The sequence below is a fragment of the Schistocerca piceifrons genome, chromosome 2, assembly GCF_021461385.2.
Source record: "Schistocerca piceifrons isolate TAMUIC-IGC-003096 chromosome 2, iqSchPice1.1, whole genome shotgun sequence".
Lineage (NCBI taxonomy): Eukaryota > Metazoa > Arthropoda > Insecta > Orthoptera > Acrididae > Schistocerca > Schistocerca piceifrons.
The window spans coordinates 481,744,027-481,764,734 of NC_060139.1; the positions used below are offsets into that span (position 1 = coordinate 481,744,027).

General features: G+C 41.6%; 1 protein-coding gene across 1 annotated transcript in view; it reads right to left on the reverse strand.

The window, feature by feature from the left end:
- LOC124775081 (nose resistant to fluoxetine protein 6-like) overlaps positions 1–20,708 on the reverse strand; it is a 365,609-nt gene that overhangs the window by 99,112 nt on the left and 245,789 nt on the right. Inside the window, exons 7-8 of the mRNA XM_047249887.1 lie at positions 16,749–16,912; positions 9,458–9,626 (exon numbers count right to left, since the gene is read on the reverse strand). Of these exons, the coding sequence (XP_047105843.1) occupies positions 9,458–9,626; positions 16,749–16,912 (333 nt within the window). The remainder of the gene's footprint in view (positions 1–9,457; positions 9,627–16,748; positions 16,913–20,708) is intronic.

The window sequence follows — 20,708 nt, forward strand, 5'->3', positions numbered from 1 at the left end:
GACATTTAGAGTTCTGTAATGTATATATAGAAAAAGCTAAATGATGTTTCAAATAATGGAATTTTATAATATGTGTGTGTTAAAAAGGTAAATTTGTAGTTTGAAAGCTGGTTCATGCTTAGGGCATTTGTGTTTGTAATATGTAAAAGATGTAGGGAAGTCCCTCCGTAACGGAAGTGGCTCGGCGCAATGTACAAGGTGGTTTTGGCGGTCGAAATGGGGGGCTACGTGGTGGGAACGATACGCAGTTAGTGGCTAGCCGTTGCACGGAACACATCGACGGTGCCAAGGGAGGCAATCGGAAGCCACTTTTCAAGGAATTTGGCTGTTGCATGGTACTCTCGGCGATAAGGAATAGCTCTAACACATTAAAAATCCGTCGCCAAGAAGAAATTGTATAGAGTATTCAAACATCAAGAGCCGTAAGTACAGTTAGCCGCCACGTCGCTAGCCACCAAAACTTCGCCGCTGCTCCACCAACTTCATGCATACAGATATGTATCACAGCATGGACCAGTTCATTTGTGTGAGTGATTTTAATAATAATCTAAGTGCTCTAAACCTGTGTTTAGAACCCTAAATTTTATCCTAACCATGAACCTATGCAGGATCCTCTCCTAAACGTGCAGTAAACCGAGTATCGTGTTTCAAATGAACGAGTGATTTATGTACACTCCTGGAAATTGAAATAAGAACACCGTGAATTCATTGTCCCAGGAAGGGGAAACTTTATTGACACATTCCTGGGGTCAGATACATCACACTGACAGAACCACAGGCACATAGGACACAGGCAACAGAGCATGCACAATGTCGGCACTAGTACAGTGTATATCCACCTTTCGCAGCAATGCAGGCTGCTATTCTCCCATGGAGACGATCGTAGAGATGCTGGATGTAGTCCTGTGGAACGGCTTGCCATGCCATTTCCACCTGGCGCCTCAGTTGGACCAGCGTTCGTGCTGGACGTGCAGACCGCGTGAGACGACGCTTCATCCAGTCCCAAACATGCTCAATGGGGGACAGATCCGGAGATCTTGCTGGCCAGGGTAGTTGACTTACACCTTCTAGAGCACGTTGGGTGGCACGGGATACGTGCGGACGTGCATTGTCCTGTTGGAACAGCAAGTTCCCTTGCCGGTCTAGGAATGGTAGAAACGATGGTTTCGATGACGGTTTGGATGTACCATGCACTATTCAGTGTCCCCTCGACGATCACCAGTGGTGTGCGGCCAGTGTAGGAGATCGCTCCCCACACCATGATGCCGGGTGTTGGCCCTGTGTGCCTCGGTCGTATGCAGTCCTGATTGTGGCGCTCACCTGCACGGCGCCAAACACGCATACGACCATCATTGGCACCAAGGCAGAAGCGACTCTCATCGCTGAAGACGACACATCTCCATTCGTCCCTCCATTCACGCCTGTCGCGACACCACTGGAGGCGGGCTGCACGATGTTGGGGCGTGAGCGGAAGACGGCCTAATGGTGTGCGGGACCGTAGCCCAGCTTCATGGAGACGGTTGCGAGTGGTCCTCGCCGATACCCCAGGAGCAACAGTGTCCCTAATTTGCTGGGAAGTGGCGGTGCGGTCCCCTACGGCACTGCGTAGGATCCTACGGTCTTGGCGTGCATCCGTGCGTCGCTGCGGTCCGGTCCCAGGTCGACGGGCACGTGCGCCTTCCGCCGACCACTGGCGACAACATCGATGTACTGTGGAGACCTCACGCCCCACGTGTTGAGCAATTCGGCGGTACGTCCACCCGGCCTCCCGCATGCCCACTATACGCCCTCGCTCAAAGTCCGTCAACTGCACATACGGTTCACGTCCACGCTGTCGCGGCATGCTACCAGTGTTAAAGACTGCGATGGAGCTCCGTATGCCACGGCAAACTGGCTGACACTGACGGCGGCGGTGCACAAATGCTGCGCAGCTAGCGCCATTCGACGGCCAACACCGCGGTTCCTGGTGTGTCCGCTGTGCCGTGCGTGTGATCATTGCTTGTACAACCCTCTCGCAGTGTCCGGAGCAAGTATGGTGGGTCTGACACACCGGTGTCAATGTGTTCTTTTTTCCATTTCCAGGAGTGTATATTTGTCAAATGTGCAAGGATTAGCAAGAGTTGAAGTTAGTTAGAATGTTGCTATAGTGATTTCAGTTTATTGCAAAGTATCGTTTTGCAAAAATTCAGTGTAACACAGTCTAAAACACCTGCTTCATAGGTGATGAAAGAAGGCAAATAAGTTATACTCATTTGAAACTTAGTTAAGCTTTGATTACTAACATGAACGATTTTCTGAAGTTAATTGGACATTAGTGTAGAATAATTGGTCTTGAAGAGAGTAAAACCATAAGATATTCCAAATGAAGTTAAGAATTGGATTTAGTTGAATTGAATTTTTGCTGCTGAAATAATCACAGAATTTAACTAGTAATACAATATCAGTTTATGGGTCCCCACCAATTCTTCTCTTATTAGAAAGATAAATGAACTATTATTTCAACTAAGGAAATCTGATATATTTATATAAATGGGAGTATAAGCAGTGTGATTGTGGTATTATTTATTTCAATTGTGATATTTGTGCGTTAGTGAAGTCGGAAGACCCTCCTGGTCAATTTTAGTTCCGCACTTCTTGCAGGAATATTTCAGTAATGATCCAAGTAGAAATATTGAGTGCAGCTCTTATTAGTGTGAGTTTGGTACGATTTTGCTTTCTATGTTTGCTAGTATATGCATAACTGGTAACTACTGCTACACACAGCTCAAAGTGCCCTGTGTCCGTTTGTATCCTATGTACTATTCAAAGTACAAAGTATTAATGAAAGTAACTTCACTAACTGGTATTTAATTTTCTTAAACTTATATTTCCCATTTAATGTGGCTAATTGGGAAGCCGGCCGGAGTGGCCGAGCGGTTCTAGGTGCTTCAGTCTGAACCGCGCGACCGCAACGGTCGCAGGTTCGAATCCTGCCTCGGGCATGGATGTGTGTGATGTCCTTAGGTTAGTTAGGTTTAAGTAAGTTCTAGGGGACTGATGACCTTAGATGTTAAGTCCCATAGTGCTCAGAGCCATTTGAACCAAGCCTAATTGGGCTGGCGACCATTTATCGTTTCATTCGTATGAACGTTTCTCCTTTCATGAAACCCCAAAGTTAAAGCCTGTTCAGTTACTTTTGTTATATTGCAATATATTCAAAATTACAGTCCGATACTCTTATTCGGGTCAAAATTCCAAAATCCTTTCAGAGGGTAACATTAGCTTGTGATCCGGCAAGCTAGTGTTATAGGCTCAGTGTTCCTTTTTTTGGAGAGAAGCGTTGTCGTACTGGTACAGGTAAGGTCCAACTCCAAACAACTGCCTACATGTGGGAAGCTTGACTGCAGTTCGTAAATTTTTTTAAACATTTCATTTTGCCATCGGGTGAAACTAATGGCGGGTTCCCAAATCAGGTAAGGAAACGAACCCAGATCACATAACTTTTATGCATGTCATCGTTGCCTCAATACACTTAACTGTATACCGTTCGCTAAGTATCCGCATGTCACATTACCTGACGCCATAAGACCTTCTTGGCATCACTTCGGGAGGCGATGCGTATTCATGCAGGTGATCAGTGGCTTTCTGAGTACCATCGTGTCTCGGTGGAGTGCTCTCTCACTGACTTCTGCACCTGAGTTGTGACCTCTACTACGGCTGACACAAACGTCAGAAAACTCGTCCGTGCAGAACTCTTTGGAGGGCAGACTAATTTAGTGCCCCTTTACGTTTCAATTCTCAATACCGTCGCTAAACTAAAAGAGGCGTGATCACACGCAATTGGAGAAATCGTGACGACCCCCCCCCCCCCCCCCCCTCACGCCAGAATCTCGCCTCCGTGGGTTTCAATCACGTAATTATGTACAAGGAGTTTATGTGATTACTTTCAAAGATTGTTCTTGAAGCCGTAGTGTGGCCGCAAACAAGTTGCTGGAAGCGACCGGTAAATTATTTTGTATCAGTTATGGGTTAAAAGAGTGCTCTTACGCTGGGTTCGCATTGAACTTCCCTCTTCACCGCACAGACGTCTTGTTCAAGTACAACATCTACATCTACATACATTTTCCGCAAGCCGCCGTACGATACGTGGCGGAGAACCCTGTACCGCAAATGGTCGTTTCCTTTCCTGTTCTACACACAGGTAGAGCGACGGAAAGACGACTGTTTGTATGTCTCCGCATGAGCCGTAATTTCTCGTAGCTTATCTTCGTGCTTCCGAAATGAATGTCGGCGGCAGTAGGATCGTTCTGCAGTCACCTTCAAATGACGGTTCTGTAAACTTTCTCAGTAGTGTTCTTCGAAACGAATGTCTTCTTCCCTCCAGGGATTCCCACTTGAGCTCCTGAAGCATATACGTAACACTAGCAAGCGGATCGAGTCTACCGGTAACACATGGCCTCTGAATTGCTTCGATGTTTTCTTTCAATCCGGCCTGGTGCGTATCCCAAACACTCGATTAGTACTCAATAATTGGTCGCATTAGCGTCCTATATGCGATATCCTTTACGGATGAACTACACTTTCCTAAAATTCTCCCAATAAACCGAAGTCGACCATTCGCCTTCCCTACCACAATCCTCACATGCTCTTTCCGTTTCATATCGCTTTGCAACGTTACGTGCAGGTATTTAAACGACATCACGGTGTCAAGTAGGACACTAATAATGCTGTGTTCGAACATTACAGATTTGTTTTTCCTGCTCATCCACATTAACATGCATTTTTCTACTTTAAGAGACAGCTGCTGTTCATCACACCAACTACAAATTTTGTCTAGGTAATCTTGTATCAACGTACAGTCACTTACGTTCTATACCTTCCTGTACACTACAGCAACATCAGCGAACAACCCCAGACTTCTGCCCAACCTGTCTCCTAGATCATTTATGCATACACAAAATAGCAACTTGCTATCACTTTTCTGGGGCACTCCTGATGTTACCCCCATCTCCGATGAACACTCGCCGTCGAGGACAACGTACTGTGTTCTATTACTCAAGAAGTCTTCTAGCCAGTCACAGATTTGAGAGCCTATTCTATATGCACTTACCTTCGTTAGCAGTCTGTAGTGGCGTACTGTGTCGAATGCTTTTCGAAAATCTAGAAATATGGAATCTGCCTGTTTCCCTTCATCTATAGTTCGCAGCATATCATTTGAGGATAGAGCAACCAGGGTTTCTCACGAGCCATGCTTTCTAAAGACGTGATTCGTGAGCATGAGTTTTTCGGTCTCTAGGAAATTTATTATATTCGAACTACGAGTATGCTCCAGTATTCTGCAGAAAAACGATGTTAAGGATATTGGTCTGTAATTTTACGGGTCCCTTCTTTTACTCTTCTTTATACAGAAGTCACCTGTGCTTTTTTCCAGTAGCTTGGCACTTTGCGCTGATCGAGAAATTCGCGATAAATGCAAACTAAGTAAGGGGACAATGACGTAGAGCATTCTTTGTGCCTGGACTGGTCTCCGGACCTGGCTACTTTATTGTTGTCAACTCTTTCAGATGTTTCTCAACGCCAGGAATGCTTATTACTATGTTATCTATACGGGACTCTGTGCGATGGTCAAATGACGGTATGTTTGTACGATTCTTCTCTTTGTGTACGATCTTTTGAACGTGGAATTTAAAACTTCGCCCATCCTTTTGCTATCTCCTGCTGCCAAACCAGGCTGGTCAACGAGTGACTGGATAGAAGCCTTCGATCCGCTCTACGATTTCACATATGACCAGAATTTTTTCGGATTCTCCGGTATGACGCTGGTAGTTGTTATATGCTTGGCGCATAACTCTTTTCACAGACGCTTGAATCGCTACTAATCTTTGCCTGTCATCATTTTCACGTCCTCTTTTGAACCCTTGTTTCCTCAGCGTTTTTCGAATTTCGTTATTAAAAGACGGAGAGTCTTTTACGTCCTAAATCCACTCACTAGGCACATACTTGTCCAGAGCACGATTTACAATCAATCTCTGTTGATCCATTATGGACAGGGAACATCGACTGGTCAAGTAATTGTCAATATCAATGAAATTCTAACAACTATCAGGTCTTCGAATGAAACATTACTGAAACGATTGAATAGACGAGTTCCGGGGCACTATATGACATTATCGCTTATTTGGAGAGACGCATATGGGGCCTGAAGATCGCATAGTAAAAAGCTGAAACTGGTGACTTTCAAAATAAAATAAAATAACGTCTTAGTAACACGACTATTGGAGAATTTCACTGGTACTGACGATTTAAAATCTGTTTAAACTTTGCCCATAATTCCTCTATGGCCGCCATTCTGGAACTAAACAACTGCAGTTAATTTGCCTAAGTGAGATGCTAACAGCTGCTTATCTGCTCTTTCTAGCAGAAACACCCCCCTAGTCCTCTTGACTGAGTTATTAACTTGCGTAACCACAGTCGCTATGATGGCCTCATAATCACTAATCCCCGTCTCCATACTGACGCCGTCGATAAGGTCCGGTCTGTTTGTAGCTACCCCTTCCAATGAATGCATACACGCCCCAGTCTATAGTCGGCAGGTTACAGTCACCACCAACTAGTATGGCATGATCTGGGTATTTATGAATATCTGACCATAGACTTTCTTTGAATGACACTATAACTATCACAGTGGAGTCAGATTAATTATCTCAGAGCTTTTTACTTTGGGTGTTAACCAGCTCTCAGTCGGAAAAATAATTTGAGGTTGAGAACTTTCCTGGAGGACAATAAATTCTTGAATTTTGTTACGAATACTTCGACAACTTTGATCTGCCTCTGAATAGGACACTGCAGCCAGTGTCAGCCGTCATCAATTGCGTATGTGAAAATAGATCGCGAAAAATAAGAATTCGATTTTCGCCTCTCTCGAACACCAGTTTAAGTTGGTATCTTCAATGTCATTAAGTGAAAGCATGTTTATTAAATAAATGTACAGGAATACCATGTATGAAGTGCATCTAGAGGATTTATTATCAACAAAGTATTTCTCTGGCGAGAGAAAATTAAGAACGATTCGAACAAGTCGCCTAGTGGGCAAACATCTTTATCGCTACGCCAGTGCCCAGTTCCTTGCAAGAGCTTTGTAAGGAAAAGAGTCTACTACTGTCCTTTTCGATTTGACAGTAAGCTATGGAGTCAAATGTTCTGGACAGACATAGAATAACGTAAATAATAACGAAACATGCAGGCCTTCGAACCATTTTTAATTCCTTTGCTTTCTTCTTACATTAAATTAATACTAGTATTTAAGTCAACATTGTACTGAACTCTTGTTTTTGTTTTTATTACGTGATGCGGAATGATACGTAGGAGAGATGAGCAGTCCCATAAGCAACGACAAAGACACGGTGCAATGAAAACCTAGTGCCACGAAACCACATTAATATTGCTCGTAGGCAAAATATGGTAACTTAATCCACCCGGACATACAAATGCCTCCTGCCACCCAGTTCTAACACTTTCTGCCTATAAACTCTGTTTCCTCCCCTTCTCTTTCGTCGCTTCTTCTCAAATCTTTCTTGACGTCATGTAAATCGCATAAATTAACCTCTTCCAGAGATCATTCTCTCCTTTTACTTGTTTTTAGCGTAGTCCCGTGTTCCCAAATTTAGGCAGTATGGTCCAATATTTCTGGAGGAGACTTCCAACGACTTGGTTGAGTCCATGCCACGTCGAGTTTCTGCACTACTCAGGGAACAAGGATGTCCGACACGTTATTAGGAGATGTCCCAATCTATCTAGATTTTTAGATAAACATTTTAATGTAGATTTTCTAAGTTTTATAATGCGCGCTTCTACTTTGTGTATCCTTTCACGTATAACATCAATTTCTCAACAATTCTCTTGAATTACATTTCTTTACAAATACCATTCGAACAGTTTTTGTTATGAGAAATGAGAGATATTTTTTACTATCGTTATAAAGTTCGTTTAACCTACGATATTCTACACTCATACTTTAGTCTCTCTTTTCCGAGTTACTGTAGTCTTCGACGCTACAAACATTCATTTACCTGTCTTTGGCAGATTATTTACAAGAACTAGTAAGAGAATGTAGCAAAGGCTATGCAAGATCTGTAGGATTCGACAAGTCTTCTGTCGGACAAACCCTTTCTTGAAACATAGAAACAAAAGTCATACTGTGAAAGTAAGCTGTTAAATTGGGGAGGAAATCAATGTATTTACGCAGTGGAAACGTCATAATCACGCATCTCAAAATTGGCACACGCAGTTCTTGTTGCATCGTTGTTGTTTTTTCTTCCCTTCCCTTATTAGGCCGTTATTGCCTCTCAAGTTCCCTACTTTTTCATTGGCTTGACGAGATCACTTTACTGCACTGGATTTTTGAACTTTATTGAGAGTCTTTTCCGACAGATTCTCTGCAGGTGTCCATTCCATGTTCTTCCCTTCCTTCTGCTTTGTTGTACGCTGCCTACCTGAAGCTCTGTTCTGAGGTATTTATTTTATATTGTGTGTGTTCCTTTATTTACTTTAGCAGCTCTTAAAAACTTCATTTTGCATAAAAATACATATTACATATTTTTTATTCTAAGTCCATGAATCATTTCCTTATGGCAACGAAGACAACTTTTCATTCGTGGCTGTTTATCTTTTATTTTTTGTAATTTAGTTGTCAAGTGAATGTTGATTGCTCCACTTATCGTGCTAAATTTGGTAACATTATTTTGTGCATCGTCAAGGTAATCAAAAAACATATCAAAAACACGGTGCCAGTGATTAAAATGGTTTTCCTGGCATGATATTCTGTTTAAGAACAATTTTAGTTTGAACAGACATTATTTATGGTGTGGTATTTGAGTATTATGTTGCATAAATATTTTGTTGATATAATGTATTGGTCTTTGCAAGTCATCGCCTTTTCTTAAGATTCCTGCGAGATTATTAAATTCTAAAAAAACATAGTGTAATACTGCCACATAAAATGTACTTCATCATTAACGCATGTACTTCATATGTTAGTTTTTTTTTAGAATTCTTTGTCATGAAAGATACTGCAGAATAGGTCACAGAAGGAGCTAATTATCTATCAAATCTACTTATCGTTCTGTTAATGTATGAAACAGAGGAGGGACAACGGGGAAGGGTGCGGGGGAACGGTTTGCATATTTTCATGTTTATTATAAATGATCCTTTGTCTGTGAATGTTCCATATAAAGATACTGATGGCTACTACGTTTTTGGCGTTATTCTACTGGCTTGACATTACACTATAAGACAACTGAGTTACGAAGTATGTAGCAAATGAATTGCCTACCTTCTGTGCCTTCAGACGAGAAAAGTACTAAATCTTACAAGTTGGATTCGCCCCAAAGGCTTACGACCTGCGCATTCATCAATATCCAATGTATATTTCATAATCTGCGACTAAACTATGTGATAAGCCAGTGATGAAAAGCCTCACCATGTTACCAGGATCTATGTAGTTGTTGACATAAAGGACGTTGGTCCACCAGTTGGTCTCACATCGTGTTTGCTCCTGAAGCACGGTGGACTTCCAGAATGGCCCGGAGCCCATGTAAGGCAACACGCCACAGTGGAACAGGATCACTAGCACGTATAGCGGCGTTAACCTGGATGAACATAATAAATCAAACTCTTATTTATCACTCCAATCTTTTTATTCTAAAACTTAGTTATAAAAACTGGAAGTCGTTCGTTAAATAGCCACCCTTAAATTACACGTTTCACTTCAGTTATGAGTCGCTAAATAGTTGCAAAGAATTTCTGTACTCCGGTTGTCAATTCGTAATGCTACTACAGTCCTTCGCTGGTAAAGTGAAGGTATGTCTGTAGGAAATACTTTGTAGGCATAGCGACCCGACCAATGCAGAGATCAGACGGTAGAGTTCGGTCGAAAAGTGCTCCGTTCACCGCAACACAAAGAACCATTTCTGCTGCTGTTTCCGTCTTGCTATGGGCGAGTTGCTGTTTCCTGCTTCTTGCCACTTGTCGGTTCTGGATTATGAACGATGTGTACTGACAAAAGAACATTCCGAAGTGTCAAAAAAAGGTTCGTGATGAAACTTGGTAGGTATGTAGAGGGGGCAAAATAATGTAATACAGCTTTTTGTCCCCAGTTTCAGTTATAAGGGGTAAAACATAAACCGAAAGGTAATTTCTTATATTAAGTTTGGAGGGAATGTCTTCGAAACGATGATATATATAAAAAAATGTATTTCATATAAAAGCTGATACATAATTAACGTTCTTGAAAATTGTAAAAATGAATTTTGTAATAATTCGAAATTTTGCTAAATACCCCACCACCATTAATTAACTTTGAATAATGAAAACTTTTGTTACAACATAAATTACAGAAGCTACGTAATTACATGTTTAATAAAGTTGGTTTCCGACATACTATTTTTGAAAATAAGCTGTACACAATTTGCAGGCAGAGTATTTTCAACATACCTAACTAAAATATCTTAACGTTCATTATTAGACTAGCTATTTATTTTATTTATATTTCTTTTATGTTTTAAATTGGTGTTTCTTGTTTTACATTCTTTTTTTTTTTTGTTTTTTACTTTACCCTTTCATGTACATGTATTTTGTTAATTGAAAATAATAAGTAAAATGAACGAAGTTTCTTCACACAATACACGCGACAGAGAACACTATATAAAACAAAATTCAGCAGAATTTTAAATTGTCACGGGAGACCCTATAAGTATTCTGATTAGTATCAGACATATTTTAATACCTCGGTAAGCTGTGTCGAAGAGAATTGATTGTGTACTAATGACTGCAGACTGGTTATATTGCTTCTCAAGTGTAGGTTAGTTAAACCGCTTCTCAGGTTGAGATTGACATCATAATCATTCAACAGAACTAGATTTGAAAAATCTTCTGAAAAAGTTCTTCCAACATCGAAATCCGTATACATTTCATGCCTGTACCTGTGACGTCGAGCTCTATGGGATCACTAGATGAACACATTCCTCTGAGTGTGATGGTCAAAATGGTTTTTTCTCATTGATCGGCCGCCTTCTCATGGTTTTAAAAGAAACTGAAGGTGAATTTGAACTGAGAAATCGAGAATCTCTTTTTGAAGTCCCAGATGTCCTTGTGACAGCTTGACCAACTCAAAAGATATTTGAAAGATGATTTCTTTCCTAATGAAGCAAAAAACCTGTATTATTGTTAGATCCTTGGGGCTGTCAATGTGACAGAACCGTACCTGAGGACAAGAAACTTGTTCATCCTAGTTTTGATGAATGATTATGATGTCGGTCACCACTTGAGAAATTATATAATCAATTTACAGTCACTAGTACACAATCAGTTCTCATCGCCAAAGCTCATTACTGTATTGAAATACGCCTGATGCAAATCTAGATATTTAGAGGGTCACTCGTGACGATTTAAAATCCTGCTGAATTTTGTTTTATATTGTCTTCCCTGTCGTGTATATTAGTGAATAAATTAGATTTATTTTTTGTTCATTACGTAAGAAAACGTTATGTTTTAAGCATTTATTTACAGATTATCGGTATTGTAATAATTCTGTATCATAATAATGTGTTGGTTATTATTTTCAATTAATAAAATATTCACATGTGAAACGTTAAACTAAAAAGAAGAAGGTAAAACGTACAATAACAATATAAAACATAAAATAAATGTAAGTAAAATAAATAACTAGTTTAATAATGAATGTTTAGATATATTACTTAGGTATGTCGAAATTACTCTAACAGCATGTTGTGTACAGCTTATTTTCCAAAAATGGTATTTCAGAAACCAGCATTATTATACACCGGTGTATGTAGCTTCTTTAATTTATGTTTTAAAAATAGTTTTTATTTTTAGGACTGGTGGAGGGGTATTTTGCAAAATTTTAAATTACTAAAAAATTTGGTTACACAATTTTCAAGAACAATAATTACATATCAGCTTTTATATGAGAAACATTTTTTTATACACTTATCAGCCAGAACATAATGAGCACCTATCTAATGGCCGGTATGTCCACAATGGCACGGATACTAGCGGTGATACGCCGTGACATGGAAGCAACGATGTCATGCTAGGTCGCTGGAAGGAGCTGGCACATCTGCAGACACAACTCACCTAATTCCATAAACTGCGGGGAGTGGGGCGATGAGCTATGACGCCATGTTCAATCACATCCCAGACGTATTCGATCGGGTTCAGATCTGACGAGTTGGTTGGATGGCACATCAATCGGAACTAGCCCCTCTGTTCCTAAAACCTCCCCATCAGAGTCCTGGCCTTGTGACATGGCGCCTTATCTTGTTGAAAAATGCCACTACCGTCGGGAAACATGATCGTAATGAAGGGGCATACGTGATATGCAACCAGTATAAGATATTCCTTGGCAGACATGGTGCCTCGCACGAGCTCCATTCGACTCACGGAAGCCCGCGTGAATGTTCACCACGGCGTAATCGAGCCGCCGTCAGCTTGTCTCCGCCCTGCAGTATAGGTGTCAAGTAGCTGTTCCCCTGGAAGACGACGATTCGTGCCCTCCCAAAGAAATGACAAACAAGATATCGGGATTCATCAGACCATGCAACGCTCTGCCACTGCACCAACGTCGAGTGTCGATGGTCACGTGCCCATTTCAGTCGTAGTTGCCGATGTTGTGGCGATAACATTGGTCCATGTATGGGTCATCGGCTGCGGAGGTCCATCGTTAGGAGTGTTGGGAGCACCACGTGAATGTTCATGCACACGTGTACTCTGCCCAGCATTAAAGTCTGATGTTAGTTCCGCGACAGTTCGCTGCCTGTCCTGTTTTACCAGTCTGCCCAGCCTACGACGTCTGACATCTGTAATGGGGGGTGGCCGCCCAACCCAACGACATCTGGACGTGCTTTCACCCTGGTTTTAACATGTTGAAGACACTCACCATAGCACTCCTCGAACACCCGACGAGTCGTGCAGATTCCGAAATACTCGTACCGAGCCTTCAGGTCATTAAAGTCTGTGCTCGATCAAACTCAGACAGATCGCGTGCTTTTCACATGCTACACACGGACAGTACGCTCACTGATAATACATGTACCGTGCGTGTGTTTGACAGTCAGTCCTCGCTAGGTGACGCTGCTATCGCCTGGACGGGTTTACATCGATAGTAGGTCAGTGGTCATAATGTTCTGGCTGATCAATGTATATCATCATTTCGAAGACATTTCCTCCAAATTACCTTTCGGGATGTGAGATTGGGCGCGAACAAAAAAATATGTACCGCATTATTTTGCCCCCTCTACGTTCCTGCCGAATTTTATCAAGACCGTTCATCGACACTTGGGAATGTTGTGAGTAGTGGATACGTCCCAAAAAGCATTCTCGTGTTACAGTCTACGAGGGTTTTGATGAGATCGCAGGATGCTCGTGCAGCTTGGTGTGATATTTTGCTTGTAACGTTTTCAGTCATGTTCAGACTTGACTTCCGCTGTGCAAACACATAGATTTTGCTCGTGGCATAATATTGGCATTTCAGTTTTCCATCCCTGAGGGTAGAATGTGAACTTCGTAACATTCCCATTAATTTGATACTGCTTAAAGTATTCTAGTGCTTATAGAGTTTGCTTTTGTTCTGGTTTTCATACAACTAAGACAAAAAAAACGGCACACACCACAAAGAAATATCCGAATAGGACGGAAATCGGTAGATGTTATGTACATGTACGGACAAGCAACCGGAAACAATTTGGTAAAAATTGGACGATTCAAGAGAAAGAGCTTCATAAACTGAGCATCTCATTAACGCGTTGGTCCACCTGTGGCCATTATCCAAGCAAATATTTGGCTTGGCAGAGTTGTTGGATGTCCTCCTGATGGCATTTCAGTTTTCCATCCCTGAGGGTAGAATGTGAACTTCGTAAGATTCCCATTAATTTGATACTGCTTAAAGTATTCTAGTGCTTATAGAGTTTGCTTTTGTTCTGGTTTTCATACAACTAAGACAAAAAAAAAAAACGGCACACACCACAAAGAAATATCCGAATAGGACGGAAATCGGTAGATGTTATGTACATGTACGGACAAGCAACCGGAAACAATTTGGTAAAAATTGGACGATTCAAGAGAAAGAGCTTCATAAACTGAGCATCTCATTAACGCGTTGGTCCACCTGTGGCCATTATCCAAGCAAATATTTGGCTTGGCAGAGTTGTTGGATGTCCTCCTGATGGATATCGTACCAAATTCTGTCCAATTGGCGCGTAAGGTTCTCAAAATCCCGAACTGGTTGAGAGAGAGGTCCGGTGAACTTGCTGGCTGACCACCCGAAAATTTTTTAGCAAAAACAAAATTCGTTGACTGTTGAATTACATTAACAACATAGTTTTTACAACAGTTACTGATAAGTAAGTATTGTCCAGAACCTGAAAATACCTTTTAGTACACACTCTTAGCAATATCAACACACTTTCAATGACGTCTGCTATCGACTTCATGATTACCACAAAAGAAAATTGTAAAATGCAAATTTCACTAATTGTTGTTGATTTTTACTCTCAACATACTTTTTAAGGAGATATTGATGTGTAAGTACGGCCATGAACTTTGGAATACTGAATACGACATTCGCTGCAACTGAGACTTAAATTTTTGGCTTAATTTTAACTGGAAAATTTAAAACATAATTGGAAACTGGTAGAAGAACTGATTAAAAACAATCAACTTTTTTCAGAATTTTAAAATATAGAGTAAATGACTAGATTACATTTCTCTCAAAAGGCCAGCACAAATTAACTTCGCCCCCCCCCCCCTCCCCCCATATTTGTTATTCCAAGGGCTAAGCATGCACGTAGCTCAGTCGTGGCTGGCTGGGGTTTGGCTGTTTCGACGGAGGCCCGCCCCGTATAGCGGCTTGCACCTCGGAGCCGTGGTGATTGCTGGTCGTGTCTGCACTCTGCGGTCCGAGTCTTGTCATAGTGGGGCGTTTCAGCTTTACACTACCTGTGCGGTGACATTGGGCGTGTTCCTGCTGCCTTAGCTGTTGGATGTGGCCATATTTCACTGTCTGTGATTTACTTCGGCCTGATATACTAATGATGATGAGCAACATTCCGTAGGCGTTAAGTGTTCGTCAGGTTTCGCGACACAATATACCCTTCCTGTGCAGTCATTTCTGAGTTTAGTTTGTTATTTTGACACTAAAATAATTCGGATCGTTGTACTGGGTGTGTTTGGCGCATGCTTTTGTGTGGATTAGCATCCTGGCAATATGCTGATAATTGTGTCTTCACTAATATTCAGTTTCCTCTTGGATGCAATGCGCTGGAAGGAGGACACCTCACTATCTGTTTCTGATCTAACCTTTACATTTGCAGAAGCGTTCTTCTAAACATGCTTCTTGCTTTCGCCTTTCCGCTTTTTAATTGTTCTGTTACTCGCAACATTTTCGCTAAAAATATGATATTCAAACAAGACTGCACCCACACTGCCTACCTACTCAACACAATTCAGAACAACACACTCAAAACCACGCTCGAAAACCACACAACAACGAACTTCGATGTACAGCTGTCTTATTTTCTGCCAGAGTTGTCAACCTCTGCACAGAACCCACACATCGCAAAACGCCTATCCCTATCGCCGAAGAAAACAGAAGGGAGTTCAAAAGATGTAAAAATCTTTCTCCGACAAACAAACAAAAACAACCTGACAAACGGGTCGGGAAACGCCCACAAAGAGGAGCGCAGGCCTTTTTTATTTATTTATTTTTAAGTACTTAGAATTAAAGTAGGTGTGTGACACTTGCAGCAAATTAATCAGAAAGCTTGGTAAAATTTTATTATGCAAAAAACAAAAATTCCAATTTTCACATTTTTCACTTTCTTGGTGTCCTTAATACAACAGTTACCTGTTTCATGTTGCCACAGAAGAAAGTGACTTGCATGGTGTAGAGCAGGAGTCAACTGAGACACTGAGTGGCTTTCTGTGCTGTTTAGTGATGAATCTCGTTTCTGTTTGTGGCGACCAGATCCAACGCCAACGACCTGATGAAAGGTCACATGAAGCACCATTTCATGAGACACACCCCTCCACTAATAAAACCAAAGTGTGAGGAGCTCTTCAGTATAACAGCTGGATTATTTGGTAAATGCTGAAGAGAGGCTGAATGATCGCCACTATTGGTAACAATGATTAACCCTCGCGTGGTACCTCTCATGATCCCTAACTGACCTGGTTCCCTGATTCCTCACCCATAGACCATGTCTGTTTCTGTAAAAGAAGATAAATATTCGTTTCCAGCAACAATTTCCTTATATCAAGCTCCATATCAAATGATTTAAGTGCACTAATATAGTACACATTATCGGTGAACCTGTTCCACCTTTCTCTTCCTGTTACCTAACAACTGTTTTTCCTCGTTATCACGTGAGTTCATGGCATGCATAGACCATGTGTAAATATGAGATTACTGTGCCAAGAGACCGTATTTGTTGTTCGCTCTCTGCGCTGATGTTTTGTTTACATACTAGTAGGCTACAGGAACGTGTGTGATGCGTAAACTGGATACTGCATGCTGCTGTCCGCATTCAAAGGCTCCATCTCCGTTTCGCGAGACAGCGAAGCTACTTTGAGACCATAAGTGTATAAATCACAATCTTAATTATGCACGTCGCAACGATAAACAGCAAAATTAAGCGTAAAATCCAAGTAAAGTCAATACAGCTGCTTCCTGCATTGATGGGTAAACTGAATCTTACCTCACATATCGATTTATTATTTCCAGAAAGAGTTGATGGAATTTCGCTCCTTTATGAAGCCCCTGGAAGAGCAGGCTTGTCATCGTCATGGCTCCAATTGTGAAAAAGACGTCCACAAGCAGGACACCATTAGCAACCAACATGCCAGCCGGTTGTCGAAACAGCTGAAAGCGTAAGAAAGTTCTTTAAAATTGGTTATTTAGAGGAAAATGATGATTACTGAGTACATACCACGAAAATATTAAATCAGTGGTCAAATCAACACTTAACAAGAAACTGATAGCCATAATTTAGATTACATATTTTAAAGCTTAGTTTAGACAAGCTTAGTTTAGACAAGCATTGTTTAGACAAGAAGAGAATAGAAGCTTTCGAAATGTGGTGCTACAGAGGAATACTGAAGATTAGATGGGTAGATCACGTAACTAATGAGGAGCTACTGAATAGAACTGGGCATATGAGGAATTTGTGGCACAACTTGACTAGAAGAAGGGATCGGTTGGTAGGACATGTTCTCAGGCATCAAGGGATCACCAATTTAGTGTTTGAGGGCAGCGTGGGGGGGCAGAAATCGTAGAGGGAGACCAAGAGATGAATAGACTAAGCAGATTCAGAAGCATATAGGGTGCAGTAGTTACAGGGAGATGAAGAAATTTGCACATGATAGAGTAACATGGAGAGCTGCATCAAACCAGTCTTTTGTAACGTTGTTATTCTGGAAGAACTAAAATGTTTGTTAATCCGGAAGGGAACATTAGCTCAATTTGGGCGACTGCAGAATAAGGATCGGTCGCGATCTTACTAATCAGACTGTCCCATAATTCTTTCAGAGTAAATGGAAACAACGATACATCAATGCCAGGTCACCGAACATAAACGATACTGCAGGGTTGTAAATCAGCCGTGGCAGAGAACTGTCTGTGAGAGACCGACCACGTATTAAGACTCACCGACACGCAGTCCTCTCCTTGGAGAAGAGCTACAAAGCCTGTTTGTTCACGTTATTCATAGAAATTCATAAACATGACAATAGTTTCAACAAGAAAGAAGACAGTTTCATTGAAAACGGTTCCTGGATTCTCGTGCTGCAACGAACGACCGTTGGAGGTAGTGGGCTCTACTACAGGTTGCCACCACCAGTGAACGGTGACCTTTTGTCAATGCCGTCCACTCGTACCGCCCAAACGTTAGAAAAATCGATAAGCGTTGGGCGAAGCTCTGTATATGAATTTTAAGATAAAAAAAAAATAACGCACCACGAAGGAATTATCCGATTGGGTTGGAAATCGGTAGATGTGATGCACATTTACAGGCAGACAAATGATTACAGTTTTAGAAAAATGGGATGATTTATTCAAGAGGAAGAGCTTCTAGCAAGAACAGTATTCAATGATAAGTCTCGCTTCAAACAACACCGATGAGCAGCGACGACGTGTGTGGAGACGCAGTGGGACACCATCTGTCGCCTGTCTTACGGCCCGACAATCAGGATGATGGTCTGGGTCCCTTTTTTTTTCATAACACGATCCCTTTGATTGTAATCGGCAGCACGCTTAGAGCACACAGGGGTATGTCGAAGATCTACGTCCCGTTTCGTTGCCCTTCGTGGCAAGGCACCCTGGGCTTCCATTTCTGCAGGTTAAAGGCCGCTTGCACACGGCGACAGTTTCTATTGCTTGCCTTCGTGCTTGATAAACCCTACCTTAGCCAGAAAGGTCGAGGCATCTCTCCGAAATCGATAACGTGTGGAGCATAATGAGCAGCGCCCTCCAACCATCTCGATATTTTGAAGATCTAATGCGCCAATTGGTCAAAATTTGATACGATATCCCTCAAAAGGACATCTAACAACTCGACCAATCAATGCCACGCCGTAAAAATGCTTGCGTAAAGGTCAGTTCTGGACCAACGCGTTACTGACTTGACTCAGTTTGTTAAACTCTTTCTCCTGAATGCATCATTTAGTTTTTCTGAAATTGCAATCATTTGTCTGTCTGTACATGTGTGTCACATCTACCTATTTCCGTCCCTCTCGGATAAATCGTTCGTGGTGCGTCGTTCTTTTTTCTTTTTGCAATGAAGAAGCTAACAGCCAATATGTCAACAATAAGATTAACTACAATATGTGGTGTTAACAGATGGGAAGGCGCTGATCAATACGCAGAGTTGGCGGGAGAGACATCCTACAAAATTCACATTGTGTCAGACATTTAGCATCAGGCCAAGTGGTCAGCGTCTCATCACCAGAGGTGCCGATGGACTTTTTATTCTGGAGCTAACATTCCCATCCCAAATACTGGACTTCGCTCCAGAGCTTGAGATGATCAGATACCATGAGGCGTACCAGAAAACAGACTTTTAGCCCAGGTGGCTCCCAGTCCACTGCTGTCAACTGACACGCAAAGAGGGGAGGCCGACTCCTCTGGTCACCTTCGCCCAAACACCAGAACCTTTCACCCCGCACTAAATGTAAATACTGCTTATGAGCAGAAAAGCTGCATCAACTATAGCAAAAGCTAAACGAACAAAAAATACAAATACTGATAATCCAAGAAATAAGACTGTCTGCCATGCAATGGATTTTTGGAGCTAGAGAATCTTCAAAAGTAAGAAGGAGAAACGAATAATGAAAAACTAGCCACTTTCAGTTGTCGCTTTTGCAGCCGAGAAAGGCAGTCACCTCCATAGCAAATGTAAACAACACACCAATGACAATCACCCTGAAATGTGCAAATAAAACACGCACACTAATTCATGCACAGATGCCAATCAATACTGGAAATAAAACCAACGGCAAAAAGGTACAAGAATCATCAGGGAAAGTAAAAAAATTCTAAAATTCCCCCAAACCATATCAAAATACTACGATCGATTTCAGTTCTCACCTAGACAAAGAAAGAAATTGCAGGAAGATAACAGGAAAATCCCCGCACGTAAATGGACCACCTACAACGCGCGAAGACTAGTTGAAGGCCAGCCACGTATTCCTGTCCTGTGACAGCCTCTTCATCTCGGAGTAGCCCTTGCAACCTGCGTCCTCAATTACTTGCTGGATGTATTCCATCCTCTGTCTTCTTCTACAGTTTTTACACTCCACAGTTCCCTCTGGTACCATGGAAGTTATTCCCTGATATCTTAATAGATTTCCTATAATTCTGTCCCTTCTTCTTGTCTGTGTTTTCCATGTATTCCTTTCTTCGCCGATTCTGCGGAGAACCACCTCTCTCCTTACTTTATAAGCCCACCTAATTATTAACACGCTTCTATAGCACAACATCTCAAATGCTTCAATTATCTTCTGTTAGGGTTTTACCACAGTTCATGTTTCACTACTGTGTTCACATGTTTCACTGCTGTGCTCCGGACGTACGTTCTCAGAAATTTCTTCCTCAAATAAGACCTATGTATAACATTAGTACACTTCTTTTGCCCAGAAATGCAATTTTTGCCAGTGTTAGTCTGCTTTCGATGTCCTCCTTGCACCTTCCGTCTTGGTTTATCTTGCTGCCTAGGTAGCAGAATTCCTTAACATCATCCACTTCGTGATCACTTTCTCGGTCTTCTCATTTCTGCCACTTCTCATTATTTTCGTCTTCATTCTCTGTAACAGGTCCTGAAAATTTTCTTCACTGTCACTGAGGATACCAATTTCATCAGTGAATCTTAACATTGATATTCTTTTACACTGAATTTTAAACTCACTCTTGAATCTTTCTTCTATTTCCGTCACGCTTCTTCGACGTATAGACAACTGCAAGGTCGAAAGACTACATCCCTAGTTCAGGCCCTTTTTGATCCGCATACTTGGTCTTCCAGTTTTATTGTTTACTCTTGGTTCTTGTACGTATTGTATATTATCCGTCTTTCCCTATAGCGTAACTTTATTTTTCTCAGAATTTCTAATATTATCAAACGTTCCGTCGAGGTCGAAAAGTCCTACGAACGTGTCTCGATTTTTCT